General features: G+C 46.0%; 5 protein-coding genes across 5 annotated transcripts; 3 read left to right on the top strand and 2 right to left on the bottom strand.

Moving 5' to 3' along the window:
• The first annotated feature begins 5388 nt into the window (after positions 1–5388).
• On the top strand, positions 5389–10378 carry LOC133897291 (protein XAP5 CIRCADIAN TIMEKEEPER-like). The gene is made up of 12 exons (XM_062337956.1): positions 5389–5817; positions 6395–6460; positions 6556–6620; positions 6713–6825; positions 8554–8629; positions 8728–8804; positions 8914–8975; positions 9068–9199; positions 9292–9345; positions 9738–9803; positions 9880–9954; positions 10068–10378. The coding sequence occupies exons 1-12, from the start codon at positions 5653–5655 to the stop codon at positions 10116–10118; spliced, it is 1002 nt and encodes a 333-aa protein (XP_062193940.1). The 5' UTR covers positions 5389–5652; the 3' UTR covers positions 10119–10378.
• A 106-nt stretch (positions 10379–10484) lies between these two features.
• LOC133897290 (uncharacterized) lies at positions 10485–12418 on the top strand. Its single transcript, XM_062337954.1, has one exon. The coding sequence runs from the start codon at positions 10959–10961 to the stop codon at positions 12297–12299; it is 1341 nt and encodes a 446-aa protein (XP_062193938.1). The 5' UTR covers positions 10485–10958; the 3' UTR covers positions 12300–12418.
• A 1593-nt stretch (positions 12419–14011) lies between these two features.
• LOC133897045 (RING-H2 finger protein ATL80-like) lies at positions 14012–14599 on the bottom strand. The gene has a single exon (XM_062337630.1). It carries the CDS (start codon positions 14597–14599, stop codon positions 14012–14014), a length of 588 nt encoding a protein of 195 aa, XP_062193614.1.
• Positions 14600–19718: 5119 nt separating this feature from the next.
• LOC133897604 (sec-independent protein translocase protein TATB, chloroplastic-like) lies at positions 19719–22659 on the top strand. Its single transcript, XM_062338393.1, has 5 exons — positions 19719–20061; positions 21099–21158; positions 21233–21353; positions 21974–22096; positions 22257–22659. The coding sequence occupies exons 1-5, from the start codon at positions 19765–19767 to the stop codon at positions 22382–22384; spliced, it is 729 nt and encodes a 242-aa protein (XP_062194377.1). The 5' UTR covers positions 19719–19764; the 3' UTR covers positions 22385–22659.
• A 778-nt stretch (positions 22660–23437) lies between these two features.
• On the bottom strand, positions 23438–24870 carry LOC133897603 (uncharacterized). The gene has a single exon (XM_062338392.1). It carries the CDS (start codon positions 24829–24831, stop codon positions 23836–23838), a length of 996 nt encoding a protein of 331 aa, XP_062194376.1. The 5' UTR covers positions 24832–24870; the 3' UTR covers positions 23438–23835.
• Positions 24871–25074: the final 204 nt, after the last annotated feature.

The raw sequence follows: 25074 nt of genomic DNA, 5'->3' as shown, positions 1-25074 counted from the left end.
GTTTCAACTCATTTACTTGCATGTGAACAAAGTGAAATTAATCAGCAACAATCTCGCATCACCCGTGCAAGATAAAAGGTCTATATAATGGTCTGTTTATTTTTTATTGTGATTCTATCAAATTAGATTTTGATTTTCAAAATCTAGAATCTGGATTGTTAGAATCTGAATTGTATAATTAAAACAAATAATAACAGATTATTAGAATCACTTCTCCTCTCTCTCCTCCCCACAAACTCGCTCTCTCTATTCCGCTTCACCACCTACTATTGTGTTGCTTCTCCCTACTAGCAGCATCTAGACAGCACCGCCCGTGCCAAGGCAGGAACGACCGCTTGAACCCATCGTGCATCGGTATGGACGCCACGCTCAAGTTCATCGGTAAGACCTTGTAACTCAACAGTGGGAGCGGGCTCGGCAGGTAGAAAGAGAACTTGGGTTGCTTCGACGTTCGAGGCATGCGAGAGGGGTCGTTGCATCGTTGGCTACGTGTGGTTCCTCCATCGTCGTTGGCTTCGTGGCCATCACTGACTTGCCGGCAGAGACCCATGGCGCGCAATGGATCGAGAACAAGGGGATTTTAGCTCAAAAATTGGGAAATCCGAAGGAAATTCTGCCGCAATTGCCCAATAAATAGGTGGACAAGGGATGATCAAAGATTCACCTTAGATTTAAGAACCCATCATTGCATCTAGGCTTCCTCACATGACACCATCAAACCAAGAACCGAGCCTTCCAAATCAAGAAACAGGAACAAAAGCTTTGAAACCCAAAGCGAAACAACCCACTGAAAGACGTCCCCAAGAAATAGAGCTAGAATTCAACTCCTATAGGAGGATAAAAACTGCAATAACAACTGCAATACTACACCAAAATCCGTTCTTTTCTTGAAGCGATCGGACCAGGTACACCAAGGAGACATGGAAAGGTTAGAGCTCTAGGGTAAGGAGATGACAGGGATGGATCGAAGGAAGAAGATGGGAGGAGGAAATGGGGCCCATGCATTGGCTGGCGCTGTAGCCACTTGCGGCAATGTCCTCGGCGGTGAAGGACAGGTACGCAAGGCAATCGTGTGGGGTGGAGCCGCCGAAGCAAAGTCCGCACGCGACCATGCCGGAGTCGGACCGTGTGGTGGCAAAGCCCGTGGGCGAGGTTGTAAAGTGAAACGTTATGTTTGTAATGGTAATGATATGTAAATATATGTTATAATCGGATAGAAGTAGTATTTTCCTACATTGTAGATTATTGTATAATCTGACCTCAAATTGTGGATTTTGAATTATAAAACCGGTCTGTTTATTATAAATTCTAATTTTAAAAGATAGAATCTATAATCATAATAAAAAACAAACAGACACTAAAACAAAACCTTGATCCCCATTCAGAAGGGCATCTCTCTAAAGGAAGGTGATCGAGTTGGACGAACCGAGTATGTTCCTATGATCTTCCCCTCTGCGTTTCAAGTCGATGATTGTGAATTTGGTCCGTGGTCCAGCAGGTTTGATCTGTTGCTTTTTGGGTACGCACGTGAGATTTTGTTTTCCAATCCTTCGGATTCTAGTGGTGGGAGAAGTTCTCCACTCCACTGTCGCAATGGCTACCAGCTTGTTGAATGCTACGACGGGTTTCCTTAGCATTCCTGTAAGAACGTTGCAGAAGTTCACTGTTGCTGTTCGAGATTATGTGTAGCCTATATGTATGTTCTTTCTTTGGGCCCGAATGGTTGCTCGGTTGGTACCGGTTGTCGTAGAAAGCACTACGTCTTTCTGGGCTCCAACTCAAGTGTCTATCTCTTCAAGCGAACGGCAGAGCTTTTGACATATTTTTTTTAAAAAAAATTGGTTTTCAAAATCTCAAGTTCTGGTGATCGAAGAAGGCCGGCATCATTGTAAGGTTGACTAGGTCATCGGAATTTGCGGACATTACGTGGGAGACGATATGAGCCCAGGGCTGTTATGGAAATCTTATGCTTAAAGTTAGGCATACACTAGCCTGCAAAAAGTCTTACAGCCGTATACTGGAAAGTGTATATGTCCCCACTGGGCCGCTGTGTAGTTCTTGTGCTCAAAATTAGGCATATATTAAAAGCACGTAAAAGTTTGAAAATGGAAAACTTTATTTATACAAAAAAAAATTCGGCACGCAATCATTCGAACCCACCCTTGGCTCTCTTTATTTTTTTACGGGGAACTCTAACATTTAGTGTAACAAGAATATCGGCGTCCAAATTCAAAACCTAGTATGCAGGGTGCTCGATGGTATATTAAGCCAACCAACCAGTGTTCATTCCTAAGTCTCTCGTGAATCCTTTGGTACGTGTTTTGGTGAGTTGTTTAAGCTAGAGATCATCATGACTTTTTACAAGTTTGAGAATTGCATGGCCTCTCTATCCAACAAATACTGTTGTTTTTTCCCTTAAGAAAAGCCGCAGCTCTCCTGAAGAAAATGAAAATTGTGTGCCATCCTTTTGCGGTCTCTAAACCAAAGCAGCTCCCGAATCCGGAGAAATGGTTCGCCCTGGAGAAAAGAGAGGAAACCTGGCCATTCCAAGCAACCCGTTGGGCTACTTGCCACCCTCATGCCAAGCAGATGGGAGCTTTTTTTATTTTTACATTTTCTAACTTAAAAAATTAAATAAATAGTTCCTGATTGAAAATTTTTACAGAAATAAACAACTACCACCATCTCAAAAGGCTGCAGCCCACTTGAGAGAGCAGTAAGGATGTCACGGTGACAAACACAGCCCTTACCGCCCTCTAAGCTAACTGAGAGGCGGGTAGGTACTGTTCAAGTGATGAACAATACTCAGCGCTCAATTTTCTGTTCTCATCTACTCTGTTCAAAATAATAGTCTTTTGTTTCTTCAAAAATCTTAATTTTTTTTACATGTTTCATAATCCATGTGCAACCCATTTTAATTAGATTCACTTAAAAATCATGTGTATAATTTAAACTAAAATTCTCTAAAAAATGGTACTTTTATAACTTCTAGAAATTTTTAGGGCATCAAATAAATTCTGAAAAATCTAGAAAAATTCACTAATATTCTTCTTATATGATGGACTAATTTCTAAAATTATTTTTGGCCCTAGGTTATATGGTGAAAAAGTGAGTTCCTTTGTAATACTCCATTTATATGTATTTTTATAATTTTATGTGATATTTTTCTTTTAACTCTATTTGAATTCAAACATATAAAAACTTAGTGCTGAAAATACCTTGGCGTCCCGGCCTTTCCAGCCCAAGTTGGGCCCAACTGCTACGGCGCCACGAGTTGGACGGCCCCCGAGACCGAGCCCGTCCGCGTTACAGCTTTAAAACTGGTGTGGGTGTTCATTGCTGATTTATTCTCTAATTGCTTTCGGGATGGGTCTGCGCTAGATATAGAGTTCACGTATACGTGCACATTTAGTGATACTATAAGTTCCTGCACATTAAAAGTTTCGAGCTTTTTAATCCTTTCCTAACATGTGTATAAAATGCACACGTGTGGTTTGAGTGGGTGGTGTGTACACGTGTGATTTTTAATCCTTTTCTAACACGTGTGGTTTGAATGTGTAGTGTGTGTCTCATATACTAAAAAAACTGGACGCCCCCCGTGCTGCGCCCTGGCATGCTGATGAGCTGGGCGCCTCCGGCGGCGTCTCTGGCTGGCGGCTCAGCGCAGTCCCGGTTGGCGACTTGGTGCCCAAGCCTGACAAGTCCTTGGAGGAGTTCCCCGAGGAGCGCGGCCTGGTCGATGAGAAGATTCTGAATGTTTTTTCTGGTCTCGTGGCTTGTGTACCTTTTAGTAAGTTTGGCTGGGTGCTATCAAAGTGCCGTCAAGTTCATCTTTACTTAAGTTGTTTGCTTAAGTGAACCTGTATTTGCATGGCTCTTGAACCCATCTCTAGAGGAGCCTGCATGTGTATGGCTGTTAAACTTGGATTGTTTTTCTGAGATGATTTTGTAACATTGGAGCAAATATGTTTTTCCTTTTGAACTAAGTAAATACGGCGGTAGCTGCACACACACCACCACGAAAGCACACAACATGCGAGTGCGTCGATTAGCACGCGCCAAACACATGTCATGGTAGCAATAAATCCGTGATTACCTCACGTAATGCGGTGCATGCTTAACAATTGAGCCCTGTTTGTTTTTCTATGTATTTTCACAATTTAGATTATGTGGAAAATCTATTCTCTATTAGATTATAGATTGTGAGATTTTGTTATATGCCATGAATTTGTAATGGTGAGAATCAGCTTTTATACTGTGACTATTTATTTTTGCTTTTATTTTTAGGCTAGAAACAAACAAGGTCTAAGACACATTATACATGGTGGAAGTTTAAGGGCCTATTTGGTTTACACCTTAGGGTTGTTGGTTGCAGACTTTAGAATACCAAGACAAATATTGGTCATAGTCAAAATCAGAACAATGCTAAAATTTGATAAAAAAAAATCATCTAAGCATGATCAAAATTTGATCTGGCTTCCTGATGTCACAATTACTAGTTTGATTAGCGCGCCTACACCGTGCCTGTTTTTTATTTTTTGTATGGAGCACGACAAAAGAAGACTAAAAAAATTAGATTCACAAATTTTGTATATTTCAATATTTATTTATAAAATTATTAATGTTAAACACATTTAATTAATTATAAGAAAACAATAGTACTTTTATGTATGCAAATAGTTTTAACATGTAGGTGAAAGTAATACTAACCTAAAAAAAATTGTTTCATATTTTTTTGAGTTTTAGATATTTTTCTTTGCATTTTAGATTTTTTTAGCTGCTTTATTGATATAACTAATATTCATTTCGACATCTTCTAGAATTTCCAAAAAGAAAATTACATATGTATGTATGCGTATATGTATATATACATATGTATATACATATACATGCATATATATACTTAGGGCCTACTGTTACAGTAGCAGCAGTAGTCGGGCCTGAGAGCTTGAGAAGAATTCTTCCACCGTTAGTATATTATATTGATACCTATTCAAAGGTTGGATCGGATCGGGCTTTGAAAAGTCCGATGAGAAAACCATAAGCCTGAGTCTGACACCAGACTAAGCTTCTGGATTGAGCCCAACCCCACACAGAGGTTTTTGGGGCTGAGCTTGGGCTTTTCTAGGTTATCTCAAGTTTTTATTTTTGTTTTCAATTCTATTTTGAAGCTCGAGTCCGATCAAAAAATCTACATACTAAGAAATTAAATCCAAGCGTAGCTCTGTACACTAATCAAGCTAGGTCAGATTTACCGGACCGGGCTGCCCATAAGCAGACCCAGTCACAGTCCAAACACACGCCCTCAGTCCACTTCATTTTGCGTACTCTCGTGAAAATCGAGGACGAGGTATTCTATATAGGGCGTGCCGTCATAGGCAACGTAACCCGTAAGCCCAACCTGATTAGGGTCAAAGAGCAAGTCGGTTAGGCCCAACCAAGCACCCCGGCGCCCGGCGGCTGGCGGCTGCGAGTCGCACCCCGACGCGCCCTCCAAATCCCCATTCCTTCCGCCTTCCGCTCTCGCCGCCCCAACCCCGCGCCGGCGGCAGTCTCCGCCCTCCGTCCGGCCGCTGAGAATTTCGCCCCGGTCCCCTACTCTCCGACGACCTAGGAGGAGAAGGGTGAAGGGGGCCCTCGGAGTCGGTAAGGATGTCTGGGTTCGGCGATGGGTACGTGGGGACGGCGCAGGACGCGGTGAAGATCCGGCGGCTGGAGAAGCAGCGCGAGGCGGAGCGCCGCAAGATCGAGGAGCTCAAGAACAAGTCCTCCGACGGCCAGCCCGGCCTCCTCCAGTTCGGCTCCAGCACCTCCGAGGTAATCACCGTCACGGAGTGCTTCGCTTCCCCTGTCCCCTCCTCCGCATCTCTAGCTAAGTCTGCCCATCTTTTCGATGTCCTCGTAATTTTCCCACTAGGCTACAAGTAAGGAAGGAGAATCCACCGACTCACTCGTCGCTAGTTTTACTTGAGCTAGGTTGCTCTCTTTATTTTGAAGTACTCGCTGAAAGTGGTGTCGTGGGAATTGACCTTTGGTTGATACTCTCAATTCTGTTCTGTTTATGCTTCGTCGGTTTCCACGAGGGGTTAGCAGAACCAGCTTATGTGATTAGTGTTTATTTGTGTTGGATTTATGATGTTTAATTTTGTGTGTGCGTGATTAAGTTGGAGTAGTTTTTCCATGCAACTACTTTTGTTGTGGGTTGACAAAGAAATAGTATTTTGTGTGTTCTCAATGTCATAGGCTGATTTCTGTCTTTTCAGTTCCACAACATATATATGCCTCTTCACATGGTTCCCAGTTATTTCAATTTCTGAAAGCAACGTGTCATTGTATGTGGTATACTCCGTCGAGTTTCATTTTATAAGCTAACATTACGAGCTGTTACATTCAGATTCTTGAAACTGCATTTAAGAAGGAAACAGTTGGTCTGGTCACGAGGGAGCAGTATGTCGAGAAGGTAATTAGCCAATTGTTACATACACCAGTATTTGCTGGCACATTTGTTGAAAAACTGGGATTCGCATCAAATTTATCGTCCATGTGCCGGAGCAGAGGGTTAACATACGGACCAAGATCGAGGAGGAAGAGAAAGAGAAGCTTCAAAAGTTGCAACAAGAGTGAGTTTGAACTTTGAATCCTAGCCTGGCAGAACCATAAGTCTCGCTTTATCCTTTCCCTCAACCAAATAGTGATGTGTTGTTTGTTTCAGGGAAGAAGAATTGCAAATGCAGAAAAGGAAAAGGAGGAGAGTGAGGGGTGATCCCCGCTTATCTTTTTATGACGACATTGAGAACGGAAGTGATGAAGATGATTTTGAGAATCGTATGCTCCTTATTGATCCATGGCCTTTTACTATTCTACTGTTTCCTCACCTTGTTTATGGGCATTTCTCAAGCAGATCTTTTTTTTTAGTCTGTACAATCTGACATATGTTGCCTATTGCATTGACCAGTGATTTCCCTTTGTTTCGTTAGTTCCCTACTTGCGTGATCAGATTGTTGCTTGCTTATCATACAATATTTCTGTCTTTATTTCATTTACTAGCTTAGCCCAGCCCCAGACACAGTTGATGAATTAAACTCGCTGTAGCACATCTGTATAGTCTTTGGTGTTTTACATGTTTCTTTCTTCTTCCCATAAATCCTCATTGCATCTTAGCTTTCAAAATTGACTATTTATGGTGAAGGATTGTGGTGATCCTTTAGGCCAATGATAAATCTTGTATTTATTCTTTCTGTTGTGTAACATTTTTTTAATTTGAGAGCTTACTTCCGTGGGAGCTGTTTGCTTTTAACTTTGCTTCAAGTGCTGAACCGATCATGAGGTGAAGTTTAATTGACACAAGATTGCAATATCCTTGTTGTCATCATGATCTTGCTAACTAGATCATAGTTATTATGGCGGTAAGGCGAGGCGAGGTGCCTGACTACCTTCACACCTTTTAGGCGGGTATGGCGTGAGGCGAGGCAACACCATACTCACTTCACATGAATGTGCAAGCATAATTTTTGAAACAAGAATAGTACACAACTAATAGCAGAACAGAAGTACACTACTAATAGAAGCAGAGCAGTACACAAGTAACAAATAATTCGCCTCCGCAACTAGCAGTACACAAGTACACAACTAATAGCAAGCAGAGCACTAGAGCACACATGCAAAGCAGTACCAGGAGGCATGGAGGAGCAGAGCAAGTACCAATCCAGTCCAATGGATGGTGGAAGAGGAGTTGTGCCAGCGCTGCTGCGGCCTGCGGAGGAGTCCACGCGCCGCTGCAGGGGAGCAGATCCCCATCACAGATCCGGCAAACTGAAGCACTGAGCAGAGGAGGTCATGGCAGGAGGCGGCGGCGGACGACAGAGGAGGGCAGGAGGCATGCTGGACTGGAGCGTGGAGCATTGGAGGAGGTGGGGACTGGGGAGGCGACGACAGACCAATGAAGGGCGGACTGAGCAGAGGAGGGCCGATGGCTAGGGAGGGATGCTGGCGGAAGGGCAACGGTGGTGGATTTGGTGAGTGGTTTCTGGTGTTTTGTTTAGTCTTCTGGAGCTCCCTCGCGCGTGCTCTCTCTGCTTCTTTCTTTTCCTTTTCCCGCCCGTGCTCCCTCTCTTCTTTCCCCCGCGCGCACTCTCTGCTTCCCTCTCTATTTTCCCCCGTGCGCTAGTTCGGCCACGACGTGCTAAGGCGACGCCTCGAGCGGCGAGGCGGACGCCATACCCGAATTAGGTGAGGCGACGGCTGCGGCGAACACAACCGAGCACCTCGACACCTAGGTGACGCCTTAATAACTATGAACTAGATCATTTCATGTGTAGATTACCTGTAGAGAAACGGCCGAAACTAAAATCAGTTAAAGTGAATTAAATGGGTCATGGACAGGTCTTAATTCAGAATGACATTAGTTCTCTTTCACTGTCACCAGCAATGTCTCTCTGTGTCTTGTCTTTTAAACTACTCTTTTTGCGATTGACTTTTAAACTACATGAAATATCCAAGAATAATAAATTACACCAAAGCTGATATGAACATAATTCTTGCTATTCTCTACAGAGGAATCTCAAAAGAAAAATGGCCCTAGCATACTTGGAAAGGATCCAACTGTCGAGACAAGTTTTCTACCTGACAGGTATTTCTGTTTATGACTACCACTTATGATTGTTTATTCATTCTTCATTTCCAAGCTTTGTTTGACCTGCAAGCTGTTTGCTAAGAATGATCCATCAGAGAGAGGGAGGCAGAGGAACAAGCAGAACGAGAACGACTGAAGAAGCAGTGGTTGCATGAGCAGGAATTGATCAAAAGTATTGCCACATTTTGATAGTATTATTCACCTTTAATCAATCTACTACAACCTACTTTCTGGATAAAAATATTCGTCCTAATTGATTAGCCAAATATGTGATATTTCAGATGAACCTCTTTCAATTACTTACAGTTACTGGGATGGTACTGGGCACAGGAGAGTTATCCAGGTTAATTTCTAACCATCCATGAACTTGCTTCTCTTTCTGCTGTTCTAAACTCGTGGACCATACAATTAACACGAAGCCTACTATGATTCTAGATCCGTAAAGGTGACACCATTGGAGAATTCCTAAGGGTTGTTCAACAGCAACTTGCCCCAGAATTCCGTGAAGTACGGACAACATCAGTTGAGAACTTACTTTATGTGAAGGAAGATCTTATCATCCCTCATGTATGTATACTTAGCTTGTTCTCTGGTAAATTATATAGTTTTGTTTAAGTAAGTTTGACCCTTTTCTTATTCCATGTTCCTTCTTTTTACAGCAACACAGCTTCTATGAATTAATTATCAACAAAGCTAGGGGCAAGAGTGGACCGGTAATGCTTTGTTTCTTTTATGCACCTGGATATTATTTTTCACTCAAATACATTAGTTTTTCTGAAGCTTTTGCTAGCCTTTGGAAAATTCATATATGTAACTAATGTGCACTTTCTGTGTTGCTCTTTCCTACTTGCTTAATCCTTGTCTTACAACTGATCACCGTTTTGATTTGATGAAAGAAGACTAGCAGTTTCTTCGGTCTGTGTTGACCTCGTTAATTCATAATTTTAAGAATATCGAAGCTGAACCAGATGATTGTCATCTAATATGAAAGTGCAGAATTCTAGTTGCTTCTTGATTCTTAAGAGATCCTTTTGTTTTTCCCGATGAGCTTACTCTTTATGACCTAAGAGGTTAAACATTCACTGACACTTATTTCCATTCACAGCTTTTCCACTTTGATGTTCATGAGGATGTGCGTACCATTGCCGATGCAACAAAAGAAAAGGATGAGGTGACTGATCTCTTGCAATGTCTTCTATTTGTAGTTCCCACATGTTGCATTCTAATCTCATGTTTGATGACTGCAGTCTCACGCGGGGAAGGTTGTAGAGAGGCATTGGTACGAGAAAAACAAGCATATATTCCCAGCCTCAAGATGGGAGGTTTGACATTTATTCTAAAGCTTTCATGCTACTTACAATTATTTGTTCGAAGGGATATGCTTTGGTTCGACAACAGTTTCGTTCGTTTGCTAATGACTCGAATTACCTTGCAGATCTATGACCCAACTAAAAAGTGGGAGCGCTACACAATCCATGGGGATTAGAGTGTAGAACATCACACGCAGAGAGCTAAACTAAAATGTACTTTGGATGTCTGGAATTACAAGCACACTCGAGGATATGAGAATGGCGCGATACAACAAGAGGGGAATAGGAAGGTCATTACTGTTGTTTGCAAACAAACATGTACTTCTAAAACTGTAATTGTATGCGTGCGCTATTTTTACTGATGCCAAAATTTCGCCTTATTCGCAAACGATCTGATACTTGTTGGATATGAAAGGTATACTTTTTTTGTAGACAATATTTCCCGTATTTTTCTGTACTTTTTCATCTCGTATAGTCACATACATGGCGATTGCCGTCTGACAGTGCAACATCGGTGACACGGTCGGCGAGACATGTCTTTGCTCCTTGTCAGTGTCGCTGACCATCATTGATTTGTTGGAAAGGTTCACACTTAGCAACATATATATTAGAGTTCTGGTGGCATAAAGCTTCCTCCTGAATCGTTGTAGATAGATAGACTGCACTAGCATGCCACGTTGTCACCTGATGCATTCACTTTTGGAACAGGCGAGCACAATAAGAATGCCATGACCACCAAATCCACTGCACCAAGCCACACTAGCATGAGAGGCCAATTGTCACTGACATGTGGGCCCCACACACCTAGACCCACATGTCATAGGAACCGGTTCCTCTTAGCTGACTGAAACCCAGCCCAAACTGGATTAGGAGTAGGATTCGCTCTACTCCATGCAATGCTCGCCTCTCTCCTACTACCACTACACTAGAGTAGCTCCACAAAGCTGCACCAAACCCTCCTCTACCTCGCTTCAAAAACCTTACCCCTCCCATTGCCGAGCTCACCGCATCTCACCATGGCTTCCCTTGCCATCCTCCTCCTCATGGCGCGTTTCTCTGGCTCCATCGCCATATCCTCCAACTACTACATCTCAAGGAGCGCCGAGCAGCAGGTCATCGCCACCGTTGCGCCGGCCGTTATTCCTGACGCCGACGGCCAGAGCGCGCAGCCATTCCTCACCTCGCCGTCCGGGTCATACGCCGCGTACCTCGGCCGCGCCGTGGACAGCTCCGGTGGCCTCGGCGGGGACACGTGCTACGTCCAAATCCAGCGGGCCGGCGGCGGCGGCGGCGGCAACAGCGTGTGGGAGTCGGACTGCACGCCGGTTGGCGGCGCCGACACGTGCGACCTGGCGTTCTCGCCGGTGGGGCTCGAGCTCTTCGCCGGCGGGCACTCGCTGTGGGACACCGGGGTCGACGCCGATCCGGGGTTGCTGAGTCTTGACGACGGCGGCGACATGAAGATTGTTAGCAGGGAAGGTGTGACGGTGTGGACGGCGAGCGGCGAGCCCTGGACGGGGCAGCAGTGCGGGGCACCCTTGCCAGTGTCGTCGGCACCTTCGATGGACGCGCTCCCACCGCCGTTGACTGCCAACACAAAACTCGTGACGCCGCCGGCAGCGACTCTTGCCGGTACGGGGAGCACGGACTTTTCTTTCGGAGACCAGCCGGCGCCGCCACCATTTGACATGTTGCCCGACTTGCCGGCCCAGCCGCCAGTTGACACGGCGCCCGAACAGCCACTGGCACCGCCTCCAGTAGACGCGTCACCCGACCTGTCGCTGGCACCCCCACCGGCTCACATGTTTCCAGACCTGCCGGACCAGCCGCTGGCACCCCCGCCAACTGAAATGTCACCGGACCAGCAGCTGTTCTCGTCGCCGCCACCTGCTCCGGCTGTCTTTGGCCCTCAAACGCCAATGCCACCTTTTGGCATGGCCCCACTCGCCGCCCCCGCGACCGGTGCCTCCGGCGAGACATCACACGGCATAGAATTCCCGGGCACCGCCGCGCCACCTGGCGAACCAGGCTCACCAGGTGGCGTGCCCATCTCGGCTTCATCGCCTGTCGGCTTGCCGCACCAGCACGGGCCGCCGCATCACGACCTGCCCTTCGGAGCCTCGCCACCGCTGCCTGACGCGCTGGCGCCGGCTGGCCATGGCGCGGGAGCCGGGCTCCCCTTCGGCCAGGGGCAGCAGCAAAGGGGCCAAGGCGTGTTCGGCCAGCAGCAGCAGCTGCTGAACGGCGCGGGGCAGCGGTTGGAGGACAGCTCCGGCGGGTGGTCAAGAAGTGAGCGCGGCAGAGTGGCCGTGTGCGTGGCTTTGGCTGCTCTGATGGCTCTTGGTTTTGGCTTCTAATTTCTTTTCCTTTTGCTTTGGAGATTGGCATCTTATTTCTGTTTTGTCGTTGGTTTGATCCGGGTTTACGGCTTGTTCCTGCTGTTAAATACTGTAGCAATGTGTGTGTAAAACGTGTTATGATCTTCTTTGTTTTTTGCAAGGAAAAAACGTGTTATGATCCGCTTGTCTGATTTATTGTGTAAGCATGTATGTATGCTTCTGTTTTTTGCAAGTGTGTATTCTTGTGTATGAAGTGATAAATTTTAGCATAATTCAAGAGTTCAACCTGTAGCCGAGTTTATAATGAACAGTGGCAAGACTCAATAATGGAAACATAGAGTAGCAAAAACCCAACATTTGGATGCGCCATCAGATGGCCGAAAATGTGAATTGAAAACTGAATTTTGAAATCTGTACGAAATGAATCAAACATGCGGAGTCTGGCTGTACTAATTTTCAAACCTAAAATGTGTTCCAATTTCAGATAGTACAAAAAAATCACAGGGTTTAATGCTCCCGCTGGCCGTGAGACTGTCGTCGCCATGGCCATGGCTTGGGCCTTTTACAGCGGGCGCCGCTCTCTGTTACGGCCGCGGCCGCCATTTCAGTAGCCAAACCAAGGTGACGAGGTACGAGGCCGGAGCACCACCACAGGGTTTGCTGTTCCCGCGCACTCACACAGCTGCGGCGTCCGATCCATGAGCTGCCATGAGACGTACGGACGGACGGAGCAGCTTTGTCTTCGCGGATGGAGGCGTGGCGCACGGGTGCAGGAACGAACGGCGTCGCGCGCCTAGGGAGCTCCAGGTCCCGGTGGCTGCTTCGCCAAGGAAGCGGTCATGGTCAGGGCGCGCGACCCGGTGGCGACGGGGTGGCGCACGAGTGTGGACAAGGGTGGTCGTTGTTTTCTTTACCGACCACCCAATGCAGAATTTCTCTTTTTTGTTTCTACCACTATAGATCGTATCTGACTCCGAATTTTTTTGTGACGCTACGTAGCTGCACTCCCCATCTCCATGAAATTTTTTGGGATTTTTGCGCCTCTGCGCTGCCGGAAAATCGGGATCTGCAGGTGGACCGGTGGTCGCTATTTCGTTTACCGATCACACCCGACGTGCTCCCCCCGGTTTGTCGCGCGCGCTGCTCAGCACACGTCCTCATTTCCCGGGCGCTCGCTGTCCCAGGCTCTCAGCGGAGCGCCGTCTCTTCGTGCAGCCCGGTCCTCGTCGCGGGCCTCCTCCGTCGCCATGGCGCATGGGTGATGTATATGTGATGTTTTTGTTTGAAGAAACCCCAAGCAATAGTGCAGCAGCGTGGGTTTCTCGCCAAACGCCCGCCGCTCCGCTCGTCGTCCGGCCGGCCGTACTGGCGTCGCGAGCGCAAGATCGGCGCGCACTGCCTCCTGAACGCGGCGAGAGCGCACATATATACTTCTAGCCGTTCTTCAGCGCCGCCATATTGACTCGATTGCGTTTTGTGAGGCAATCAAGGCAGGGATAGGATCGAACACGGATCAGGATGGACACTCCGTACCACCGTTCGTCGGTACATGTACCCGCCGCTACATCCCAAGAGTTCAAAACCTGCATAGTTCTGATGCTACATCCACATTAATCATCATTAATCTAGCTAATAACATTTCATCTCATTGATCGAATGGATGTTCTTATCTTAACAGCAAAACTGAGCTAACACCACTGCCAGATTAGTACACTGTCTCGCTACACATTTTAAGGGTTTACGGGCAGGGGCAGCACGGCATCGCCGCCCGCGCAGACCTTGGCGTCGTGCACCTCCGAGCGCGCGGCGACGGGGGTGCGGCACACCTTGGCGTCGACGCACTCCCGGTGGAACCCGTGCCGGCAGGATGGCAGCATGCGCACCTCGTCACCGCCCGCGTACTCCGCCAGGCACACCGCGCACTCCCCGCCCTCATCCTCCTGCTCAGCGCCTCCCTCCCAGTTATTCCGGTCACCGTCGGGGTCGCGCAGCTGCACGAGCACCACGGGGATCTCCTCGAGCGCGCGCTTGGTCTCATAGGCAGCAGCCGCCGCCGCCGGTGACGCGCCCGAGTCGCTGCCGGATTTGCGGGGCCTCCCCGTGCAGAGGCAGCCATACAGCGTGCTGAGCGCGATGTAAGACACGCTGGCGACGAAGAGCACGGTCGTGGTCGCACCCAGCGCCCTCTCCAGGTGCGCGCGCTGCGCGTCAAGCGACGGAGCGGAAGCCGAGGCCGACGCCGGCGGCGGGCCCCCTGCTGTGAGGAGGCAGCGAGCGTGGCAGTACTCTTGCGGCGCGCATCCGCCGCATGCGCGCATGGCGATCACGTAACAAAAAATGCAGCGTGACCGTGCCTAAGAGCTAGCTAGGCATGGACGACGCTTGTGTATGTAATAGTATGTGAAACTAGAGTGAGACCGGAGCGGGTTTTAAGGACGCGGGCTGCGCCCAGGTGGGGGAACGAAGGCAGCCGGAAGCTTCGTTCGCGTAGCTGAGGGACTGGGTGAAATTCCCGTTGCTGCTGCGGCACCGTCTGCTTCTGGCCCCCGCGCTCGCGCTAGCTAGCTAGCTCTTCCGATAGGTTGCATGGCTGCGTGCCTGTGTCCGCCGAACTCTCGAGCCGAGCAACCCCGGCCCGGCCAGCTGCGTCGCAGGATCGGAGAGGCCGAGTACGAGGCCCGCGGATAGTAATGCGGCCCAGTTGCGTGCGTCCCAGGAGGAGGCGGGGTAGAGCTGGGATTTGGTCTTATCCTGACTCATATCATGTATGTCATGCTCACTAGACATGGTTACTTATATCATAATACGAGTCAATTTTAGAAAGATCTAAATATGATCTTCAACATATCGTGTTGTGTTGGCTCAGATATAACCTTGCTCTGTATCGTCTGACAATATTTACATGTTTATCTTTTATCATCTCATACTTGTGCCTTTTATACTCATACATCTCTCTCATACTCCATATTACCTAACAATATTAATTATCTCTTATCATCTCACATTTGTATCTCTTATGCTTACATATTTATCTTTTACCATCTCTCATCAAACAAATATGATCCTAGTGTCTCACGCTTTGTATCAGAGAGATTAGAGGATAAACACAGAAAAATAATTATACAAATTGTGTCATATACTTTTCTTATCGTGCCAGCACACCCACCATACTAGCACGGACAAGGCCCAAGTCATAGTGCCGTGCCGATACGCCCATCATACCAAGATCTTAGGCACGACACGACTCTCGTATCTGTGCCGTGTCGATCCGGTCTAAAGTATTTTGTACCGTCTCGTGCTTTAGATCGTGCCAAAACGTCGTGCCATAAGCGACCTTGAAATGGTACGATACAAGTCTTAGCTCTAAGACAGGTGCCAACCGTGTAGCTAGTGAGAACCCGCGTGCCTAGAACGGAAAATTTCACAAAGTATTGTGTAGTTATCTTCTATTTCAACTGTATATTTATGTTGGGAATCATGCTCAGTGTTTGATAAAAAAATATAGAATAAATAAGAGAATTAACGGATAAACGAAGAGATAGACGGTCGAAACAAAAGATACGTGTGTATCACATTGCCGAGTTACATTTCCCGTATAATACGGCGTGTGTATCAATCTCACTGTGTATGTGAGTGCATGCGCTTGAATTGATTTCCTCGTGCAGTTTGTGACTGAGTTTATTTGGTTCGCCGCAACGTTGCTACAGTTGCGAAGGTGCTCTGGGAACTTGTAAAAGCCCAGGGGAATTGCATGTGCCGGTGTGGATTCGCCATTTGGCCAAGCGCATAAGCATGGCTGGATTTGGCCGGTTCAACTGAAAGTGAATTTGGGCATATGACAAATGTGATTAGGCAGATGGGTCGAGCTAGGGATTTTGGCATCACAAGAACGCTAGACTTCACACCACGGAATCAAGCGACGAGCACCCATTCGTGTAAAATACAATTCCGCATGTCCATATGCACACACATTAGACAAAATAACTTCACAAACAAGTCATATATTTGTTTATCAATATAAATAATTGGTAATAAAATAGAATAATATATTATTTAAAAGTACATAAATATAAATGTGGTATAACCAACCTAAGAAATGTGGATACATGCACGTAAATGACATAATTTAGAACAACTTCCGTGATTGGTGCCTCACCATGATCGCCGCTAAAAATTTTCAAGAGGTCTGGTATGATAGTTAAAAAGGATTTTACCAGTCTTACATCTAACAGTACCGACTGGTGGTCACAACCCTACATCATATAGAACATCCTCTATAATAGGGGAGGTTGCCATTTCACATGGGGGCATAGAGAGAAGGCACCATGGGCGTCTAGAGCAAGAATCTAAAGGCATCCGACATCCATAACTCTAGATCCACAAACCCTAGAGAGTCTCTAAGGGATTATTAGTGTAATCCATTGTTAGATTTGAAGTTGAAAGATCAAGATACATTGTAACTTCATCTTTCAATCTATTTGTATTGTTTGATACATTTCATCATAGTAATTCAAGGGAAGTACTTTGTTCATTCAATTTTCATTCTCATTTTCATCATGATTGGTGTTTGTCTTCATCCCTAGATGTGTGAGTAGTCCATTTAAGACTACGTAGATGTAGGGAATTGAGAAATGGTACAAAAATTAATTAGGATTTCATTCCAAAATGGAGACATGTTTGGTTGTTTATTGTGATTATTGATACGTCTGCTATGATTAATGCCCATTGTCTCCATATGGCACTAGGACAATATGATCTAGCAATTATTTCCCTTTTATCCCGATATGCATAAACAATCACTTCCCGCGATCGTGAATCAGAAGATCCCGCTGAGGACAGACCAGGAACTGATGGGAATTGATGTTGATTCGAGGAGCAACGTGTTGCTAAGAAATCTAATGCATCAATACGATCTCATACATTAATACCAGAACAATAGCTCAAGTAGGAAAGTGAAAAGGTAGACGTCAAAGCTACAACACCCTAGTGGTGGATCAAGGGTAACATGCCTCGTGGCTTGACATTTTGTCAAACGGGGTGGTGGATCCGATCTCATATCTTATGAAGAACCTCTACAGTTACCTAATAAAACACATGGATCGCCATGACACAGAAAGGACTCGTCCCTCCGGCACTTCCTTGTGGCTTGTCATTTTGTCAAACGAGTGGTGGGCAAGTGGTGGCTCTGATGCCATTTGTAACAAACCTCACTAACCAAATCACGAGTGGAAATATAAATTGGGATAAACGGATATAGAGTGATACATGCTAGGATTCAACAAAGAAATAGAGGGTTCAGGAGAAAGAGAGATACAGAGGAAGAGAAAGCCACCAGTCCTCTCTAGCTGAGCCAAAAGACCCAACAAAGCCTGGTGAAATTCAAAGAGGCGCAAGCTATTCTCAGAGCCACTTAAACTTAAAAAACGTTGAAGGTCGTGAAGATGTCTAAAGACAAGCACAAGAGGATAAGGGACTCTTAGACCGATGAAAGACCAAGCTTGTCGAACCTCCTAAGTTGACGACTTAGATTTTTGCCCTGTAGGGCAATTATCTCAAGGTCTTGGTTAGGCTTTTTCTTGTTGTCTCTTAGAGGCTTAAAAGAATTATCCTCATGTGTTGTTGCTAGAGCTGGTCAATTGGGCCATGTCTATTGGACCTACCCTAGGTCTTCTACTGTAGTCACAGCTCAGATACGGCATAACCAGAAATTAGTCAGGTCAGGCTAGCATGCATCGTCTGGTCGTGTCTAGATCAAGGCCGCGGCACGTTGGCCTGCCCTGTCGGCCCACCCTGGTTACCCCATCGCCTCCATGCCCCACCTTGCCCCCACGCCATCACCCCACCATGCCGACGTCGCACCCTACCACCTGACACGACATGGCAGGTCTCTCACGGGTCATACCGTGGGTCAAACCTCTGGCATGCAGGTTGGCACGACACAACCTGATTACTTAACTGGACCTGTTAGGTTCATGTACTAACCGGATCCGTGCTGACCAGCCCAGGCGACCTACAGCTTACCGGCTTGGGAGACCTAGTTGGCCAGTTTTGTTTGTTGCCTTCTGATTTCGGAGCTTTTTTATTTTTATATTTTTTAACATAAAAATTTATTTAAATGTATTCTGGATGAAAAGATTTACAAAAATAGATACCTACCATCATCTTAGGACGGTTAGGCACTTACCGCGCCCTTAGAGGCGGTAAGGATGCGGTAAGCCACCGTGCATGAACAGTACTCCGAATTTTAATTTCACTCCTACCTTATCTATTCAAAATAGTGATGTTTTGTTGCTACAAAAATCCTAAAACTTTTTTTACGTGTTCCATAATCCATATGCAACCCATTTTAATTGAATTTACCCAAAAATCATGTGTATAATTTTAACTAAAATTCTCCAAAAAAGGCTACTTTTATAACTTCTAACAATTGTTAGTGCCTCAAATAAATTTCTAAAAATCTGGTAAAATTCACTAATATTCTTCTTATGTGATGTGATAATTTCTAAAATTATTTTCAGCACTAGGTTTATATATGTTTGAATTCAAATTAAGTTAAAAGAAGAATATCATATGAAATTATAAAAATACATATAAATAGTGCATTACAAAGGAACTCACTTTTTTACCACATAATATAGGGATGAAAATAATTTTAGAAATTATCACATCACATAAGAAGAATATTAGTGAATTTTACCAGATTTTTAGAAATTTATTTGAGGCACTAACAATTGTTAGAAGTTATAAAAATAGCTTTTTTTGGAGAATTTTAGTTTAAATTTTACACATGATTTTTGGGTAAATTCAATTAAAATGGGTTGCACATGGATTATAGAACATGTATAAAAATTTTTAGAATTTTTGTAGCAACATAACATCACTATTTTGAACAGATAAGGTAAGGCAAGGGAAATTAAAATTCGGAGTACTGTTCATTGCGGTACTGTTCATGCACGTGGTTTACCCCTTTACGAGAGGCTGTAAGGCCTGCTGCTTTACTAGAGGACGGTAAGTTACAGATCGACTGCTTACTGTTCTTTTAGAAGGAGGTAAGAATTTAATCGTTTTATAAAGGTTGTAGACGTTTATTTTTGTAAATCTTTTTATCTGGGATATATTTAAATAAATTTTTATGTTAAAAAATATAAAAGTAAAAAAAACTCCTGATATCGTATTGCTTGCATGGACGCAAAGCCAACTTGTCCGGCCCAACAGCTTACCAAGTCTTGCAGCTCATTCTCCCATCCAGGCGTGTCCATGACAAGGCATCTTCTTGAATCTTGATGCTTGTTCGAGCCGACCTGGAGCCTGTTCGAACTTTGGCCGAGCCGAGGCCGAGCCCATCTCCAAGCTCGGCTGAATCGCTCGAGATCGGCTCGAATTTGTAACTAGCTCGAGCCTGTCAGGCAAAGCTCGTTCGAGCTCGGCTCGTTCACAGGCGTAAGAGCACCCTGCAATCCTATCTGCAGCCTGTGAACCCCCGATGTCGCCGCCGCCGAGCCTCCTCCTCCTCCCGGCTCCCCCCTTCCTCTCCGTCTCCGATGCGCGCAGCCTCCAGGTCTTCCCGCGCGGCCGCCGCCGGCCTCGCATCTGCTGGGGCAGCGTGGGATGGGAGTCCGCACGGACACGGATGGTCTCTTCTTTCGTCTTGAACGTAGGGAGCAGAAGAACAGGTCGCAGAAGCGTTATTTGCGCTTCCCTGTTTGGAGTTGGAGCTCCCGAAGCGCTGGTCATCGGAGTCGTCGCCTTGTTGGTCTTCGGCCCCAAGGGTCTCGCAGAGGTAAACCTGCTGCGTCCACAAGCCTTGCCGTCGTTTTGCTCTTAGAGTTTCTTAGTTTTTACTGTGCTTGAAAGGTACCAGTAATCCAGAAACACTGGCCGTTGATCAACAAGATTGACTTCGGTCTAGAGCGTTTCTTAAAAAAAAAATCAATTCAAGTAGTGTTAAGTAATGAATAATAATAGTCCAGATTCATAATTTTTCTTCTTCCAATTGTCCAGATTCATCCAGTGCTTAATTGTTCATCGTCTTCTGACTTGATCCGTCAGCTGCTGCGGTTATGCGTAGCTCTTTTCCGCTCTTGACAACCTCTATGGATCAGTCACATTGTGGGAGCAATGAGCATGTCAATTATTGAGTTACTATGAATGTGAGCATAGCTGCTAGCCGTTATGCTTCCATCTGCCGTTGCAATGTTAATCACCTTTTGGTTTTAGAGAACAAGCACTAAGTTAACTAAAAGAATTTTTCCTATTGGGCTGTTCTATTTAACCTTCGATCTAGTTTTTAAGTTGGTACTTGGTCCACAGTTTAATAAATTATGTCTTTAAGTACCTCCCTGGTAGGTAGATTTAATTGTTGAACACTGTGGCAACTAAGGAATTTTTATCATGACTTTCAAGCACCATGCCACGTCTCTTCTTCTTTTTGTTGTTGTTGCCATACTTCTTTGTAATTCTTCACTAAACTCTCAGCATTATCATCATCTTTTTAGCGCCTATAATTTCTTACCTGTTGGGTGTACTGCCCTAACTGGAATACGTTTTCTGCAAAATATTTGGTGGCACATGTGTGCATAAAGGTTTACCCCTAGACTAAATTTAATATTTGATGTGCCAACAGCAAAAGTCGAAATATATTCTGTTCTCTAATTTTTCTAAAGTTTATATTCTCTTTGCTTCTTTACTCAAGAATAATCATTTGCATATGTTCTCTGCCAAACCTATGATGTCAATCTAGCACTGTTAAAGACATGTTTTGGATGCATTGCTAGCATAAGGTTCGTCAGTTGGTCTCATTTGCAAACTTGTTTGCAGGTAGCCAGGAATTTGGGGAAGACTTTGCGTGCTTTCCAGCCAACCATTAGAGAGTTACAGGTTTGTTCTTGATTTATTGTTGTAATATATTTGAAGATCTTGACACGTAATGTAATATGATTTCCTGCTCTTAGGATGTATCAAGGGAGTTCAGGAGCACTCTTGAACGAGAAATTGGAATTGATGAGGTTCCTCCATCCATGAATTATGGGCCGACAACGATGAATAACAGCCAACAACCTGCTGGCGACCCAAGTTAGTTGATTTCACTACTTCTGAAGTTCTTTTCAACGGAATCTGCCCACTTCACATGAAAGAACTTGTCTTAAAGTCTACCTAAGAAATCATGCATGTCGGTCAAACACCATAGATACCCCTTGATGCATATGCAGTGTAATTATCCATAACAGTTGTCGGCAAACCTCCTTTTATCTGTACATTATTTTCTTCACCTATAGTTCTGCCTTCCTCATTCCATTTTGTTAAATAATAAATACTAACCAATAACCAGAAATTTTGTTATGTACTAACAATAACCAGAAATTATTAACATCTGGAAGGTGATATCCAGTCAACTAGTTGAGTGTCTAGCATTCTCCCTGATATTGATCGAGTATGAATTCTTTTATGACTCAAGCCTAGCGCCCATGGTCTGTGATGGTATCTCTCTTCTTTGTTTGGAAAAGAAAAAACACCTAGGCTCCTTGCTCTGAATTTTGTCAGAAGAATGTGCTTGAAACTGGCAAAATTTTATCCTTTGCTCTAGCCATTAACTCAGCTAGTCAGCTCTAAAGATGGACTTGCACCAATCTACTGAAGTCATTGATTTCTATATTGCTATGGCACTGGCTCATTGCTATCCAACCCGCATCCAGATGTCAAGCCTGAAACTGCGCCTTACACTAGCGAGGAACTCATGAAAGTAACTGAAGAACAAATTGCTGCATCAGCGGCTGCTGCTTGGAATGAGCAACAACCTGCCCCATCACAACAGCAAGGTCTGACATTTAGTCTTGCAATTTCTTGAACTACTTAAATTTTGCAGTAAATGAAGGACAGTTACGGTATTTTCCATTTCTAAACCTCCCACTTTGTGTTTTACAAAGTTATTATGGCCTTATTATCAACCTAACTTGGCTGTGCTGTGCCCAATTTCAGAAGCAGCATCCACTACTCAAAATACTGACGCTGCTACATCAGGAGGGACTGATGGTCCTGCAGCTGCTGTGACTGAGTCCGATCCAAGCCAAGCAAGTCAATCTGAAAAGGTGGAAACCGAGAGATGAAGCTACTTAATAGTTTGACACTGGAGGGAAAGAGCAAATCAGGATGAGCAGTTTTGTTTTGAATTTTATGAGCTGGGGAAGAGTTGTATGAGCGTTTTCAATGCTTAGGGTTATTCTGTTTATGTTGTGCTATTGTAGCATGGGCAGGTAGATGCAAAAGGCTGTGTATATTTCCCGCGTCTTATGTTGCCACGATTGTTGCTTGTAGTGCTATCATCTTTGTAACATTTAAACACGAGGCTCTATGGAGTAAATTTTAGCCACATTACAATCAAGATTCATGGAGAGGTGATTATGTTCTCTCAGTGGTGCGCATCAGGTTCAGACAATGCTGCTCATCAGTCGATCGCTCTTACTCTTTGAGAGGAACATAACTCGTAGACTAGGAAAATACCTGTTTGAAACACGAGGATTTAACAGAAATGGGTTCAATTGCATATGCTGGAAAGCGTACCTTGCTTGGGTCGTTGTCTCCTGCATGTCAGCCTCTCTCATTTGCTAAATCCAGTGCAGATGTTGCCGTGTGCTTTCTTCCATTTTTTTTTTTTAAAAAGAGCCACAATTACGAAATGGCGAAAAATATTTTTTTTTTTTGCCAAAATGAATTTTTGCGAGTGACGGTGCGGCAAGCGGGTTGGCGGCTGCGCGCGCGGTGGCGTGACAAGCGGGCGGCAACTGCTCGGTCTTTGCTTGCCGTCCTTTCCTGTCCTTCGTCAGCTGTTTGGACGACCCAACCTGCTCCTAAGAACCAGGGTACTAAACAGTGTTAGTAGCGGTCACAGTTGGCTCCGCACTAGCGGTAGGATATAATTCTATAAAAGATTTTCTCTATTACGATGATATGGATTCACTCTTTCTCTTCACTTCTCAGTTCAGCTATTGAATCAAAAGATAAATAGTGTAGATAGAGTCTCACGAGAATTTTTTTAACAGAGTTCTATAAAATTTGCTTCCTAAATAGCGGTCAAAAACAGCGGATTAGAATTTAGCGGATGCTATAGCTAGCACTTCTCAGCCGCTATAGTGCTTGTAAGATTGTTGTAGCGGGCACTATTTAGTCATGATAACGGTTCATTACTGCCTTTGTACATCATATGTACAGACAAATTACAATACAGGAATTCATAGTATAAATTAGATGACAACATACACTAGCCAGTACATATACACTGCAATGCCATGCGTGTGGATCACTAACACACGACGTGAATGGCGTCTATACAACTCCTCACAAGACAATGATGTCCACGCGAACACGCGCTCTGCACACCAGATACTTCGATGCCGACGAGAGCAACGATATACTGGTCCTCTAATGGCGGCCACCCCTCTAATTACTACACAACCATGCAGGCCGTCTCCTAATCAATCGGAAATACGTAAGTAGGACTGTAGGAGTGGGCACACGAGCATCCGAGACGTTCTCATCTTGACCATTAACCTCCCCTTGGTCACGCGGTGCCTTCGACGCGCGCCTTGGTGACGCCGGCGCAGGCGTCGACGAAGTCCCCGTCGATGAAGTCGGTCGAGAACACCTGCAGCCTGTCGCCGAGGCCCTTAGCGAAGACATCGGCGATGAACAGTCGCGCGTACCCGTGGATCCGCTTCGTCACGGGCCACACGCACAGCACCGGGTTGTCGGCCTTGGGCGTCACCGTGTTCTCCACCCGGTAGAAGAACCTCCGGTCGGCCACCGGCGGCTGCTGCCCCAGGAACTTGAGGTTGCTCTCGAACTTGGTCTCCGGCAGGTCCGTGTCGATCCAGTTGTCCTTGAGGTACCCGGCGCTCCACAGCGGCTCGCCGGGCTTGGGCGCCGGCGACTTGCGGGGCTTCCACACGCAGATGACGCGTCGCGGGAGCAGCTCGGCGATGGTCTTGTGGAACACGGCCTCGTCCTGCGGGATCAGGTGCTCGCCGAGCTGGTCGATGAGAAACTTGTCGAACTCCGGCGGGTCCCCGCGCCCGAACTCGGTGCGTATCTCGAGGATGACCACCTCGGACTCGGTCTCGACCAGGAACCTCTTGACGTCGTCGAGCACCACGTCGACGGGGTACGTCGCCAGCACGCCGTGGCAGACGCGGCGCTCCTCCTGGACGCGGACGTCGATGACGCGCGCGCCCGCGGCGAGCTGCTCGTACACGGACAGCGACTGGCACTGCGCAAAGGGGCGGGTCACGAACGGGATGCCGATCTTGTTGGTGGCCGAGTCGTGCGTGCCGGGCCACACCACCTGGTGCACGCGCACCCTGTCGGGGCCCAGCTCCGCCATCCACCGCTTCCGGTCCGCCGGCCGGTGCTCCGATCCGGGGAACGTGTCGCCGGACGCCGACAGCCGCGTGGACAGCGCCTGCTTCTCGCTGGTGACCAGCTTCCGCCGCTCGACCTGCTTCGAGAAGAAGGCCGCCATGGCGTCCCGGCCGGAGCTGTTGCTATTGGAGGCAGCCATTATAAATAACGGATCCTGCCTCGAGCTCTGACCTGGACGTCGTTGTAAGCTGGAGATTGATAGCAGCTAGCAAGCCAGCAAGCAAGAAAAAAAAAATCAGTGTGTGGGATTAGCTAAGCATAGCGACATGTGGAGAAGGTTTCTTTGTAGGGACTTGAGCTTGACTGATCGATCGATCGATCGATCCGGAGGAGGAAGCAAGGCGTGTTCTTGTGAGCTCCGGTGCTATCTTGTTGAAGCTGT

Source organism: Phragmites australis, chromosome 17 (genome assembly GCF_958298935.1).
Source record: "Phragmites australis chromosome 17, lpPhrAust1.1, whole genome shotgun sequence".
Classification (NCBI taxonomy): domain Eukaryota; kingdom Viridiplantae; phylum Streptophyta; class Magnoliopsida; order Poales; family Poaceae; genus Phragmites; species Phragmites australis.
This window is presented reverse-complemented; position numbering and strand designations above follow the sequence as displayed.